Consider the following 12,839-nt stretch of genomic DNA (forward strand, 5'->3'; position numbering starts at 1 on the left):
AGGAGAATGAGGAAGAAGCAGGGTTTTTTTGTTGTTGTTAGTTTGTTTATTTTTTTTTAATAAAACATCATTCTGTTTGCTCAGATGACCACATCTGATCAGAAAAACATCAGATTTGCTGAACTGAAATAGCATATCTTCTACTTTTGGCAACTTGTTTAAAATGGCCACAGATTATAAAACAATCGAATAATTTGCAGTCATAAAATTATTCATGTCACAAATATTGGTCTCCTTTCAAATGCTCAAGAAAAAACAAGCCTTTGGTTACTCTAGTTACTGTTTGCTACAATACAAAATAAATACCAATAACCATTCCTGAACTAAGTAACATATGGCCAGACATATGTACCTGTTTCACATTTCCTTTTTTTCTATAATTCCCTTTGATATTTACCTCTTTTGACATCAGTAGGTAAATCTACAGAAATCCTTATTCTTGAAAGATTTTCATCTCAGGACGTTCTCTTTCTTATGATATAAAAATAACCACTCCAGCAAATAAATTCCCTCCAAATTAAAAGAAAATAAATCAAGGTTGCTTGATGACTACAACACAGGCACCTGCTCTCCCAATATTCAGGGATGCCATCTGTTGAAAAAAGATGAAACACAATTTTAGACAAGTTTTACTGTCACACTAAAATATGCAGATTGCAATATGATTAAAAGGTTAATACACATGAAAATACTAAATGTTCTCACATTTTGTCATTCCAGCCTCAAGTAGTACAATAAAAATGGATACATTGAAAATAGCATTTTGAAAAGATAATAATTCGTAGGTTAGAATTATAAGACTTTAGATCACTTATGGGATCTACTTTACTATTTTTAGTAAAAAATAGTAAAATAGAGCTTCAGAAAAATTAACTTGTTAAAAAAAGTTTCCAACAAAGATTTATTCTGGAGTTTTCAAAATTTTTCATAGTAATAGCTTGGAGTCTACTTTCAAAGAAATAACTTTTGTACTTACTGAAATTATTTTGAAGTTTTTTCCCTTGATATTATATTAAATTAAATGTGTTATTCATTCCAGACAGAGAAATATAATGAAGTAACTTCAATATTTTGTCATAAGTAGGCAATAATTACAATTGCAATGTGACTTATTACAATTTTTTTCACCTAGTGACAATCATTGAAATGAGAAGTGAGATTTTTAAATAATATTGAATATAAAAATGGCTAGACATGTATTAAATAATTTTATGGAGGTTATAATAAAAATTCTTTAGAGGTAAGCTAAGATTTTAATAATTTAAGTTTTTATAGCAATATTTATTATGATTTTTCTAAGGATTCAGGGTAGACTAGAAATGATAGGATATTGCTTCAAGCTTAAAAGAGACTGAATAAATTGTTAAAAAGTAAAATATCTAATAAGAAAATATTCTTCCATTGCATTCATTATCTTATGGATTGAATAAGTATGAGCTTCTTACTTGCTAAATATGGAAATTACCTCCATTATCTACTGCTTCTGTTAAATGTATCTATTGTTACCCATTACCCCAATGGAGGTTAAAGAACTCATGCAATATTTATTTTTTATCCCTTTCACTTAATGTATTATGTATAAAAGCTAATTTAATGTAACATCACTTATCTTTCTTATAGAATTATTGCATCACTTATCTTAGAAATTTCGTAAGAATGAGAGGAAGAAAGAAGCATTGGAATATATTGATATTGGCTGCAGTCATCTTCATAATCACACTGTGTATGTTAACTCCATGTGCTCCATATGATGGCTGAGCGAAAGGAGTTATCCAGAGACCAGTAAGTCACACAGCACCAAAGCACACAAACTGAGTGCCTCTAACTCCAAAATGTATGTACTTTTAATTTTGTCTCTGTTGTTACATAATTATTTTCAGGGTCTTTTTTCACATTAGAGTCATCCAAGGAGCTTTTAGAAAATATATGTATATTAGGGCTAACACTCAACAGAAAAGAATGAATGCAGTATAATTGTATTTTTAAAGTTTTCCAAAAGCCCTTTGAGGTAACATTCAATAATGAGAAGTCCTGATCACTAAAATACATATAGATTCAGTAGCTTCGCTTTATGACATATCTATTTTTGTTTGCGCATGCATGTATGCAACTGTGTCGGAAAAAGTGAGTCCTTTCTAATTTTTTAAATTACTTCTCTTTTATTTTCTGTCAGTTGACACCATTGTCTACCCAGTTGCTCAAGAAAAAGCATACAGTGCCTCCATGACCCTTAATTGTGTCTCATTCAATTCTATATCAAAGTAGTTAACAATCCCTATAAAACCTTCAATCAATTTATTTCTTCCATTATTCTTCTGTTTTGTTTTTATTTAGTCCAAGTTACTTGGAGGAATTATAAAATATTTTATAATTTTATATTATACCTTGAGAGGAATAATAAAATATTTTCTTAATGGTTTCTTTCCTGTCAAGTCCTTCCAATTTTTTTTCATATCAACTATAGTAATTTAAAATATAATTCTAATTTTTTACTTTGCCTACTTAAAAGACTTTGTTTACTTTCTCTAGTTTTAAAGTTCAGCAACATGATTTCTGGCCCAACAAGATATAGAACCCATTTATTTCCCAAAACTGATCACCACTTTATTTCATGCTCTATGAAATGTGCCCTGAGTTCTTCCTCCAGTGCTTAGAAATAATCTTCTTTAATCATACTTTCATCTAGTCAACTATTATTCATTTGTCAGGCCTCATTTAACAAATCATCTTCCAAAGGAATTTTTTTTCTATCATAGTGCTAAGATTTTTTCTTAACAAAGTATCATGGCATTTTAAACATTTAGTGTTTTCTACAAAAATACATTCAAACATTTAAGAAATATTTTATTTCTTTTCCCTTAATCCAATTTAATATATTTTAAAAGCTCTGCCCTTACTCTTCTGCCAAGCTTATAGGTTTCAGCAGGAAAAACACAATAACTTCAAAAAGTTGGCTATAGAACCAATTGGATAAAATCAAATGCAAATGTAGGTATCTTTCCAGGCTTCACTGGGACTTACTCTAAAGTATTATGTGTATCTGTGTAAAAATAAACTGATTCATTCACAACTGAAGAAACTTAGTGCAATGAGAGTTCTCAACTTACTTGCATAAAAAACATCAACATACCCCCCCCCTCACATCATGTCAATAACAAGGCTAGCCTTTGGAGACAGGACACTAAGTGATATCCTGTCTTTGATTCCCACGCCTGCTGATCGATGACAACACCATAAGATTAGACCAAAATGACGTATTTATCCAGGCAAAAGAAAATGGGATAAAATCCTTTTCATCTTTTGAAGTACATATATTATGCTTTTAAAATCAAATTCAAGAAATAAATCTAATCTCCAGTGACAGTAAAATTCATTTAAAAGTATGTATGTACCCAGACACACAGACTGGTATATGTGTTTCTACAAAACAAGCTAAGCCACAAACAAGCTAAGCCACTTGCTCTCAAACCTGTGTTTCTCATTTCCAATTCTAACTGAAGTGGTTTTCTAAACACATATATTTTAGGTATTTTGATATTTCTTTCTTTTATTTTCTAATGAATATAAAAGCCACATGTGGGGGCCAATATCAAATGGGATAAACCTATGGATTTTATCCACTTCTGAAATAGAGCAAAAGTGACAGAAATTAATATGCAAATACAGAAAAACTTTCTATTAGTTTGAAATCCTGAGAGTTTTCAAAAGGTTTTTGTGTGGGTCTGCTGATAGTCTCAAGAGCATCTTAAAAAATAAATAATCAAAAGTTATAAAAATAAAATCATAAAGTAATTTAAGAGTTTTAAAATTGTTTATTGTGCTAAAATAAAACTGTTATAAAGCATTTTAAGTACTGCTATGCTGTTTTTAAGATATTGTATGATCCAAAGGATTAAAATAAAAGGCAGATAAGGGAAATTGGTCTTTAGGAGGCTTTTACTTATTACGTACATTATTTTGATTTCAATTTTAGAGAAATGATAGGCATAATGGTTCTTTACTATAAATACCTAATGAAGATATTATACAGCATTATTTATATTCCCATAACTTACTTTATTTTATGTTCATTTGTATAAATGGTATATCTAAAATACATTGAACAGGGACTATTTTTTTTGGTAAATCAACAACCATTAATTCATATAATAATCCCTTTGGAGACACTAGGGACTCAAGCAAAAAGCCAAAATGTATCCTATAAATTTTAGTGCAAGAAATATAAAAAGCAATTACTACTGGCTTCATTGATATTTGCTACCCTTTGGATGAAGAGTGACTCTCACTAAAAGTAAAATATAGAAATTTATATAGAATTTATAGTAAAATACAGAATTTTAGTCCTAAATTTTCCCTTCATTTCTCTAGGTCTTCATTATTTTTCTTCCTCAACAAAATTTACCTACTTTTATTAAATTTAAGTTTTTTCTTTAAGGAAATATGGTGTTTCACAATGCAAATTCCTTTGCCTGATCTTTAGGAATTAGATTTTGTACTTCAAATGTACCCTATGTAAATTATTGCTGGACACATATCACTAAAATTGGTATAACTCAGGAAGATTATATTTGTACACACAGTATATATGTGTATATATATTTAAGTGTAGATATTCTTTTATACAATATGAATATTTAAATATAAATATCTTTTTTTGTGTGTATGAACTGGTATTGGTAGGTAAGAATGTACCTAATAAAAATAGTTAAATAAAGAGGAGTGGCAAAAAGTTGAGTTATGTAACTCCCTCTTTAAAATAATTATAGTTATTTCTAAAATCAGACATCTTAACATTAGAGTTTGTGAGCAAATATATTTTTTATTTTTGCTTCAGCTAATTAAACTCAGATTCTGTTCCTTGTTATTACTTGATATTAAGTGAAAATCCTACTGAAGCATGGATGATCTTTTTAATACAAATTTATTATAATATTATATGAATAAAAGGAAAGTATAAAAACAGTATTTAATTATTCCTTTTCCGCACTCAACAAAACCTAGTACTACATAAATCACTTTTGGTTCAGGGTGATTTGAATAAATTTATCATTATTTGTATCTCTCTCCTCAAAAAAATTAGTAAATCACATTAATACTAGATATAACTTATGCTGATGACAGTCTTACCTGTGTCCACTCATTAGTTTGTGGATCGTAGGATTCCATGGTGTTGAGGTATGTCTGCCCATCATAGCCACCAACAGCATATAACCTATCACCAAGGAGACACACCCCAACGGCATCTCTGGGCATACTCAAAGGAGCCACCATGGTCCATGTGTCTGTTTTGGGATCATACCTATAATTCCAAAACAATAAAACTTAATACATTATAATTGCATTGTAATTTTACTATAAATGATAATCTTTTAAAAGCATGCCAGAAGAAAGAAAACTAATTTTTTTTTCTAAAAATTTAGTCATTTGATCAGGTGTTCTGTAATTAATGGTCATAATGTCTACCTTTCTAAACTTTAAGATATTTAAAATATGCACCTAGACTCTTAGAAGAATGCATGTTCATTTCATTTAATAAAAATAAAATGTCATTATTTCTTTCCATAAGAAAAAATTACATACCTAAATAGCTATTTTTTCACAAAACAAATACCTTCAGAATAGATATATAGAGAGAGTACTATGGTAATGAAAGAAAATAAAGGCAAAAATCTGTGAGAATCATGGAATACTTGGATGGTGAATTATCCTTTGAAATACTTTGAAAGTCTAATCTAAGTTTGTTTGAAAATAAGGAAGAAGTGTGTACAAAGGAACCATAATTCACAAAAATGTATGGCCAGATTTGACAAAACAGGTATGTAGATAAAAGCATAAAAATACCCAGAAAAATCTAATAAAGCAGATTTAGATCGCTTTACAGATTATCTGATTCTCTGGATAAGATGTCTTGAATTTGCTCAATAGGAAACTAGAAATTTGGGGAAAAATTATAACTTGAATAGAACTGACATTATTAGACTATTCAGTGACATCCCTAGGATTCACCATGATTTGCATGTTAATTGAGATTAGGTCAAAAAAATTGTACTAAAGAAGGCCAAGTTATTTAAATAAAAAGGTAATTTTATTTTCAATACCATCTAATTACTGCAGATTACACACATACACTACTAATATAAGTATATAATATTTTGAGTAGCAAAAATCTGGAAACTACCTTAATGAATGTGTTGTATTTTATTTAGTAAAGTTTTATATACAAACAATGACATTTTGCTTAGCAATAAAGAAGAAAAAACATTTTATTTGCAGGAAAAATAGATTAAACTGGAGAATATTTTGCTAATTGAGATTGGTCATTATCAAACAGTTGAGAGTTGTATGTATCTCAAATTTGTGGAGCCAGGCATGGTAGCACTAGTATTTGAAAGTGTAAGACAGGAGGATCACAGGTTCACAGCCAGCCTCAGCTACTTAAATGAGGACTTCTGTTTGCAACTTAGTGAGACCCTGTTTCAAAATAATAGGACTGGGGTATAGCTTGGAGGTAGAATGCCCATGAATTCAATCCTCAGTACCACACACACACACAAAAATTGTGGAAGATAGAAAATAGAAACATAAAGGACATCGGATAATGCAGAAATCTGTAGAATAATTGAAGGTTAACAGGAGAGATATGGAAGGTAAGTGGGAAGACAAGAAGAAAACAGTATGAATTATTCTTTGGCAATATGTGAAAGTATTATTACCAATCTCATACTTATGGGGAGGCAAGAGAGGGGAGCAAGGTAGCAAATGGAGGGACTATAAAAGTGCTGTGTTCCTGTGTGTTTTTAACACACTAAACCTCACTATGATGTATAATTGCAATGCATCAATAATATAATAGTAATAAAAGAATGAACAATAACACCATGTTTTTAACCTGAAATTCTTGTTTAAGACACCAAAACAAAAAGCAAGTAAAAATCCAACAGGGCAATCCTCAAGTAATACTAGAAAGTATTTTCTTTCAAATATAGCAAATATGTTTTTAGTTTGTTTTCTTGTTCTAGTCCTTTTTTACATCAATTGAAAATATCAATCAACAGATTTCTAAAATAAAACAATGGACCAAACAAAAATATACCTACAGTTTACTGAAAATAACATTTTAATTAAAGATCTGGAATTTATATTACAAGCAATACCCAAGATGTAACATGCATTTGAAATTTCTGATTGAAGAGTTGTGCACTGCAAAGATGACATGTGTGAAATGAGATATTGGTTGAATGCCTGGAAATCTTGGATAGCCTTGACGCATAGGCTGTTCTGCCCATAGAATTTTGATTCGCATTCTGGAGTTAATACATGCAGAACATCACAGATACGCGCGCGCACGCACACACACACACACACACACACACACACACACACACACACACCACAAACATAAACACTCTATTGTTATCAGAATCTCCTTTAACATTTTTGAAACTTTGCCTCAAACTCTTTGAAATATAAAAGTTAAAAATACTCAAAATCATTTAATGAGAGGAATAAAAGATGAAAGACAATAGGACATCACAAAGTGAAAATCGTACAATTTGGAATATAAATTTCTTTTCTTGGTGGTACTATACTGGGGTTCCTGGAAACCCTTCTACCTCCGGGCTGTGCTCCCAGACCCATTTTATACTTTTTATTTGGAAACAGGGTCTCCTAAGCCAGAGCGGCTGGCTTCGAACCTGCGCGATCCTCCTGCCTCTGCCTCCCAAGCTCGGGGATTACAAGCATGCGCCACCACGTCCGGCTTGGAATATGGAATATTTTACAAGATTATTAAATAAAAATTTTAACAAGTTGTTAGAAAAAGAAAATTAATAATAATGAGTAAACAAATAGAAATAAGTAACACTTTTAAATTGAATGTGAGCTAGAAAAATGGTAAAATGAGTATATTTTGCTTGGATCCTGGTTGAAACGTGGCAAAAGTTAAAAAATATGTTAAATCCTTTAATAAAACACAGAAATTAGATTGTAATAAAGAATTAGTGAAACTTTTATTAGTGAGTTAATAGCGTTTTGAATTTTTTTTTAATGTCCTGATTGTTATTCTTTGTTTGTTCCTGGAACTAAAAATTATTTTAGGTTGAAACTCTGTTTGAGAATTTTTTTTAAATAATTTAGGAGAAAAAAAAAAAAGAAGACAGGAAAGAGAAATTGATAAACCAAGGATGACAATTGGTGATAGCTGCTGAGGCTCAGTAATGAGAGTGTGGAACTTACTGTATTGTTTACTTTTTTGTCAGGAAATATTTCAAGTGTAAGTCACTTGAAAAGGAATAATGCATAATAAATTTTAATTTTAGTGAAGAGTCAACACTCTTTAAAATTATATTCTTCAATAAAATCCTGTATGACTTTTGTCACAATCATTTCACATAAATAACTTCTTTCTGAAGTCATACTTCTACTTTATTTAATCATTATTCAGCTCTACAGATTTTTTTTTTCAAATATTGTCTGGAAAGCAGTGGGCTAAGCAGTAATAAATACATTTTCAAAAGTTTTTTAGTAAACTCAAATCTTTAAAGTGCATGTATCTGTTCCCCATGATAAGTAATGTCAAATATGTAATATTAATTTTCCAATTGTTGTATGAAAAGGTGATGATATTTAAATAAACCTATTACACATAGCGTCAAACCAAATTAAAACAAAATTGAGTTCCTTACTATCTCCCATAAATACATATTATCCCAGATAATTAAGAAGTGATCCTACACTTTCAGAACTACCCCGTACTCTATCTTTCCTCTCATATTAGGAACTTTGTAATCCAAGTTTCTTCTTTTATATTCAGAAACTCTGCAGATTCACATCTTAGCCTGGGGATATACAAAGTTATCCTAAAAATGAAGTAAATATCTGTTTTTAGTTTGGGAGAGATCAAAAGATGTATAAACACTTCCCAAACCATTACTAACAATACATTTTCTTTTGGTAATGCTACATTTGACAAAAGGTAATTCTAAGAAATTTTTTGACCTCTTGTTGCCAGCATATTAAAAAAGAATAATAAGAGTAAGAGTAAGATGACGTCCACAAAGAAAAGGAAGAAGAGGAGGAGGAGGAGGAGGAGGGAGAAGGAGGTGAATGAGGAGGAGCGAGGAGGAGGAAGAGGAGGAAGAGGAGGGAGGAGGGGGAGGAGGGGGGGGAGGGGGAGGAGGAGGAGGAGGAAGAGGAGGAGGGAGAAAGAGGAGGAAGAGGAGGAGGAGGGAGGAGGAGAATGAGGAGGAGAGAGGAGAAGGAGGAAGAGGAGGAGGAGAAGGAGGAAGAGGAGGAGGAGGAGGAGGGAGGAGGACGAGGAAGAGGAAGAGGAGGAGGAGAATGAGGAGTTGGGAGGAAGGGAGAGGAGGAGGGGGGAGGAGGGAGAGGGGGAGAGGAGGAGAATGAGGAGGAGGGAGGAGGGGGAGGAGGAGGGGGGGAGGGAGAGGGGGAGGGGGGGAGGAGGGGGAGGAGAATGAGGAGGAGCAAGGAGGAGGAGGAAGAGGAGGAGGAGGAAGAGGAAGAGGAGGAAGAGGAAGAGGAAGAAGAGGAGGAGGAGGAGGAGGGGGAGGAGGGAGAAGGAGGAGAATGAGGAGGAGCGAGGAGGGAGGGAGGAGGAGGGGGAGGAGGGAGAAGGAGGAGAATGAGGAGGAGCAAGGAGGGAGGGAGGAGGAGGAGGAGGAGGGGGAGAAGGGGGAGGAGGGGGAGGAAGGGGAGGAGGAGTATTTTTGTATTTAGGATGTCTTCTTTTTCTGCATCTTCCAGGTTGAGAGTGTGAGCTCTGTGTCAGAGTCTCAAAGTTTATAGCCCTTAGGAAAGAGAAGCACCAGTATATAGTGGTTAAAATTGGCTTTAAAATGAAAACTTGCTAAAGGCAAATGATAATCACAAAAAAGTGATTTTGTAGCGCCAGGTGTGTTGGTGCACTCTTGTAATCCCCTGCTTGGTAGGCAGAGACAGGAGGATCACACAGGTTAGTACCAGCCACGCTGGCTTAAGAGACCCTGTTTCCAAATAAAAATATAAAAAATAGGTGTCAGGGAGTGTAGCCCGGAGGTAGAAGAGTTTCCAGGAACCCCAGTACCACACACACACACACACACACACACACACATACACACACACACACAAAACGTAATTTTATTTGAAAATCACTGCAGTTTTTTGAGGACTCAGTAATTTTTCAAGCTTTATTGTTATTCCCATACTTTAAGAAAAAATGATCTTAAATCTTTAAAAGAAATTTATTTTAAATCTAAAAGCTTTATTTGGGTAAAAGATAGAGTTGAAAATGTTCACTTTTCCATTACATTAGCAACATTCAGACAGAAGGTTAAACAGTAAAACAGTTATTTATAAACAGGTGTGTTTACATGTAAAACAAAAATAAGAAAACAAAGTGACAATAAAAAAGACAAAAAGGAAGAGCAGTGCTGTGAAAGTGGAAACTGCTCCAAAGGAGTAGTTTGCAGATTCCAAGTAAATTAATTAGATTATATTTGAATTATTTGAAAAAAATTACTACCAATTTGAGTAGTTAAAAATGGTGACGGGTTAATGTAAATAATTTTATTTTGTCCTATGAAGAAAACAAGCATCAATTGTGTTTCATGAAATTATAAAAATGAAAACATTAAGAAATATTAGAATTTAAAATATGAATGCAAATATTTGTAATAAAATTATTTGTTAGAAATTTATTAACAATTGAGCCAAGCGTGGTAGTGCATGCTTGTAATCTCAGTATTTGGGAGGCTGAGACAGGAGTATTGCAGGTTCCTGGCCAGCCTCAGCTACTTAGTGAGGCCCTTTTCAACTCAGTGAGAACTTGTTTCAAAATAAAAAATAAAATATAGGGCTGGGTGTGTAACTTGGAGATAGAATGCTCCTGGGTTCAATCCTCAGAACCACAAAAGATATCAATCACTAACAATATTCCCCAAATCATCTTTGTTCAGATATTCTTACATATATGTATTTGTAACAAATATTAAGGGTGTCAAGTAAAATTTATGTTTTGAAGTATGGTAAACACTGCCAATTGATATTATAAATAAGATCTGCTAATTTATTCTCCATTATCAGTGCAATGAGTTATTGTTGGTCTACCTGCAATATTATATGCTATTTCATATTAACCTTTTTGGTGGGTTAACATTGGTGATTTATTTGAATTTGCAATTTTCTTATGACCAATTACATTAATCTTCCTTTCAGTAGTCATTTTTGTTTGAGTATCATCATATAAAGAGTTTGTGTTCAAGTTTCCTGGTTAGTTTTTTCATGTTTTTATGTTCTTTAAAAATAATTTCTATAATTTATTTACAAGGTAAAAATTCATTTGCTGTTTATTTGTAGTTCAAATACTTGTCCCACTTTCTGGCTTATTTCCTTGTCTTCTTAACATCTTCTTGCTTTTGATCATATTTAAATAAAATATTTTTGTGAATGAAAATCCTTTCTAAATTCTGATTAAAAAAATCTTCCAAGTCAGGCATGGTGGCGCACACTTGTAGTCCCTGCATTCTGGAGGCTGAGACCAGAGGATCGCGGTTCGTGGACAGCCCCAGCTACTCAGTGAGACCCTCCGCAACTTAGCGAGACCTTGTTTCAAATTGAAAAAAAATAAAAATAGGGCAGGGGGTGTAGCTTGGAAGTCGAATGCCCCTGGGTTCCATCCCCAGACCCCGCAAAATAATAATAAAAAAAACACCTTCTATATTTCAGTACTTTGAATATAATCTCCTGTGTTGTGTTCTAAAATTTTACTGCTTTATGGTTTCATATTTAAATCTAAAATTTAATTTCAGTTGATTTTTATATGATATGAGAAAGAAGTTAAGACTAATCTTTATCTTATGTGATATCCAAATGTCCCAGCTATATCTCTCATAATAACAGCTTTCAACACTGACTTTCCCTTTATTTCTCTGACAGGTTCAAGATTCCTTATTTGTTTGCCTCCGTTTCTGGATAGTCATGTTTAGATATAGAATGCTCTCTAAAGAGCTCATGTATTAAGCTCAGGGTTGCTATAGTTAAGTCATGAGAGTTATAATCTCATATTTGTTTCCCTCTCTGGCTTCAGTCCTCCATGATGTGAGGAGAAAAGCCCATGTACTTCTCTCTTTTCATTTTCTACTGACATTTTCTGAGATCTTTGGTCTTGGAACACCCAAATCACCAAGGAAACTAAAAACAAATAGATCTTCCTCCAAGTTACATAATCATTTCTTTGGAGAATCAGTGAGGATGCTTAGATACCAATTTGTTCCATTTCTCTGCTTATAAAATTCCATTATAATAAGCTTTTATATCTAGTTCTTCAAGATAATCTTGGAATATGGCCCTTTTGATTTTCAGGATCAGTTTTTAAATAGAAGGACATCCATGATCACACTACACAAGCAACTTCAACTTAATAAGAACTGTGTTGAATCCTTAAATCTATTTAGAGAATTACTGTTTTTAAAATATTCAATCTTCTATTCCATGAACATAGTATTTTCCTCCATTCATTTAGAATTTTTAAACTTTTTTCATTAATGTTTTATTTTCTGTTTAGAGGTACTGCATATATTTTATTGTGAGATTTAATGCTAGATAGATTTTTTTTGGGTATTGGTGATTAAACCTAGAGGCATTCTACCTATGAGTTACACCTTCAATATTTTACACCTAGTATATAAGGGAGTGTTCCCTTTTTTATTTAACTGCAGATCTCTTATTAATTGGAGGTAATACATGAAGTTAAATGTTAGTTGACTGTATTTAAACATTATGAGGAAGTAAGAAGAAATTAGCACAATGTCAGAAGAAAATATTTTACAATATTTTAATGT

General features: G+C 32.4%; 1 protein-coding gene across 2 annotated transcripts in view; it reads right to left on the bottom strand.

Annotated features, from left to right (window-relative positions):
• Window positions 1-532: 532 nt before the first annotated feature.
• KLHL1 (kelch like family member 1) overlaps window positions 533-12,839 on the bottom strand; it is a gene marked incomplete at both ends in the record, with an annotated part of 325,168 nt that continues 312,861 nt past the window's right edge. For both annotated transcript variants that reach the window (XM_080690084.1, XM_080690083.1), the window contains 2 exons: window positions 533-592; window positions 5,128-5,299. In XM_080690084.1, the coding sequence (XP_080546210.1) occupies window positions 533-592; window positions 5,128-5,299 (232 nt within the window). The remainder of the gene's footprint in view (window positions 593-5,127; window positions 5,300-12,839) is intronic.

This window comes from Muscardinus avellanarius (assembly GCF_963383645.1).
Source record: "Muscardinus avellanarius genome assembly, chromosome: 2".
NCBI classification, from domain to species: Eukaryota; Metazoa; Chordata; class Mammalia; order Rodentia; family Gliridae; genus Muscardinus; species Muscardinus avellanarius.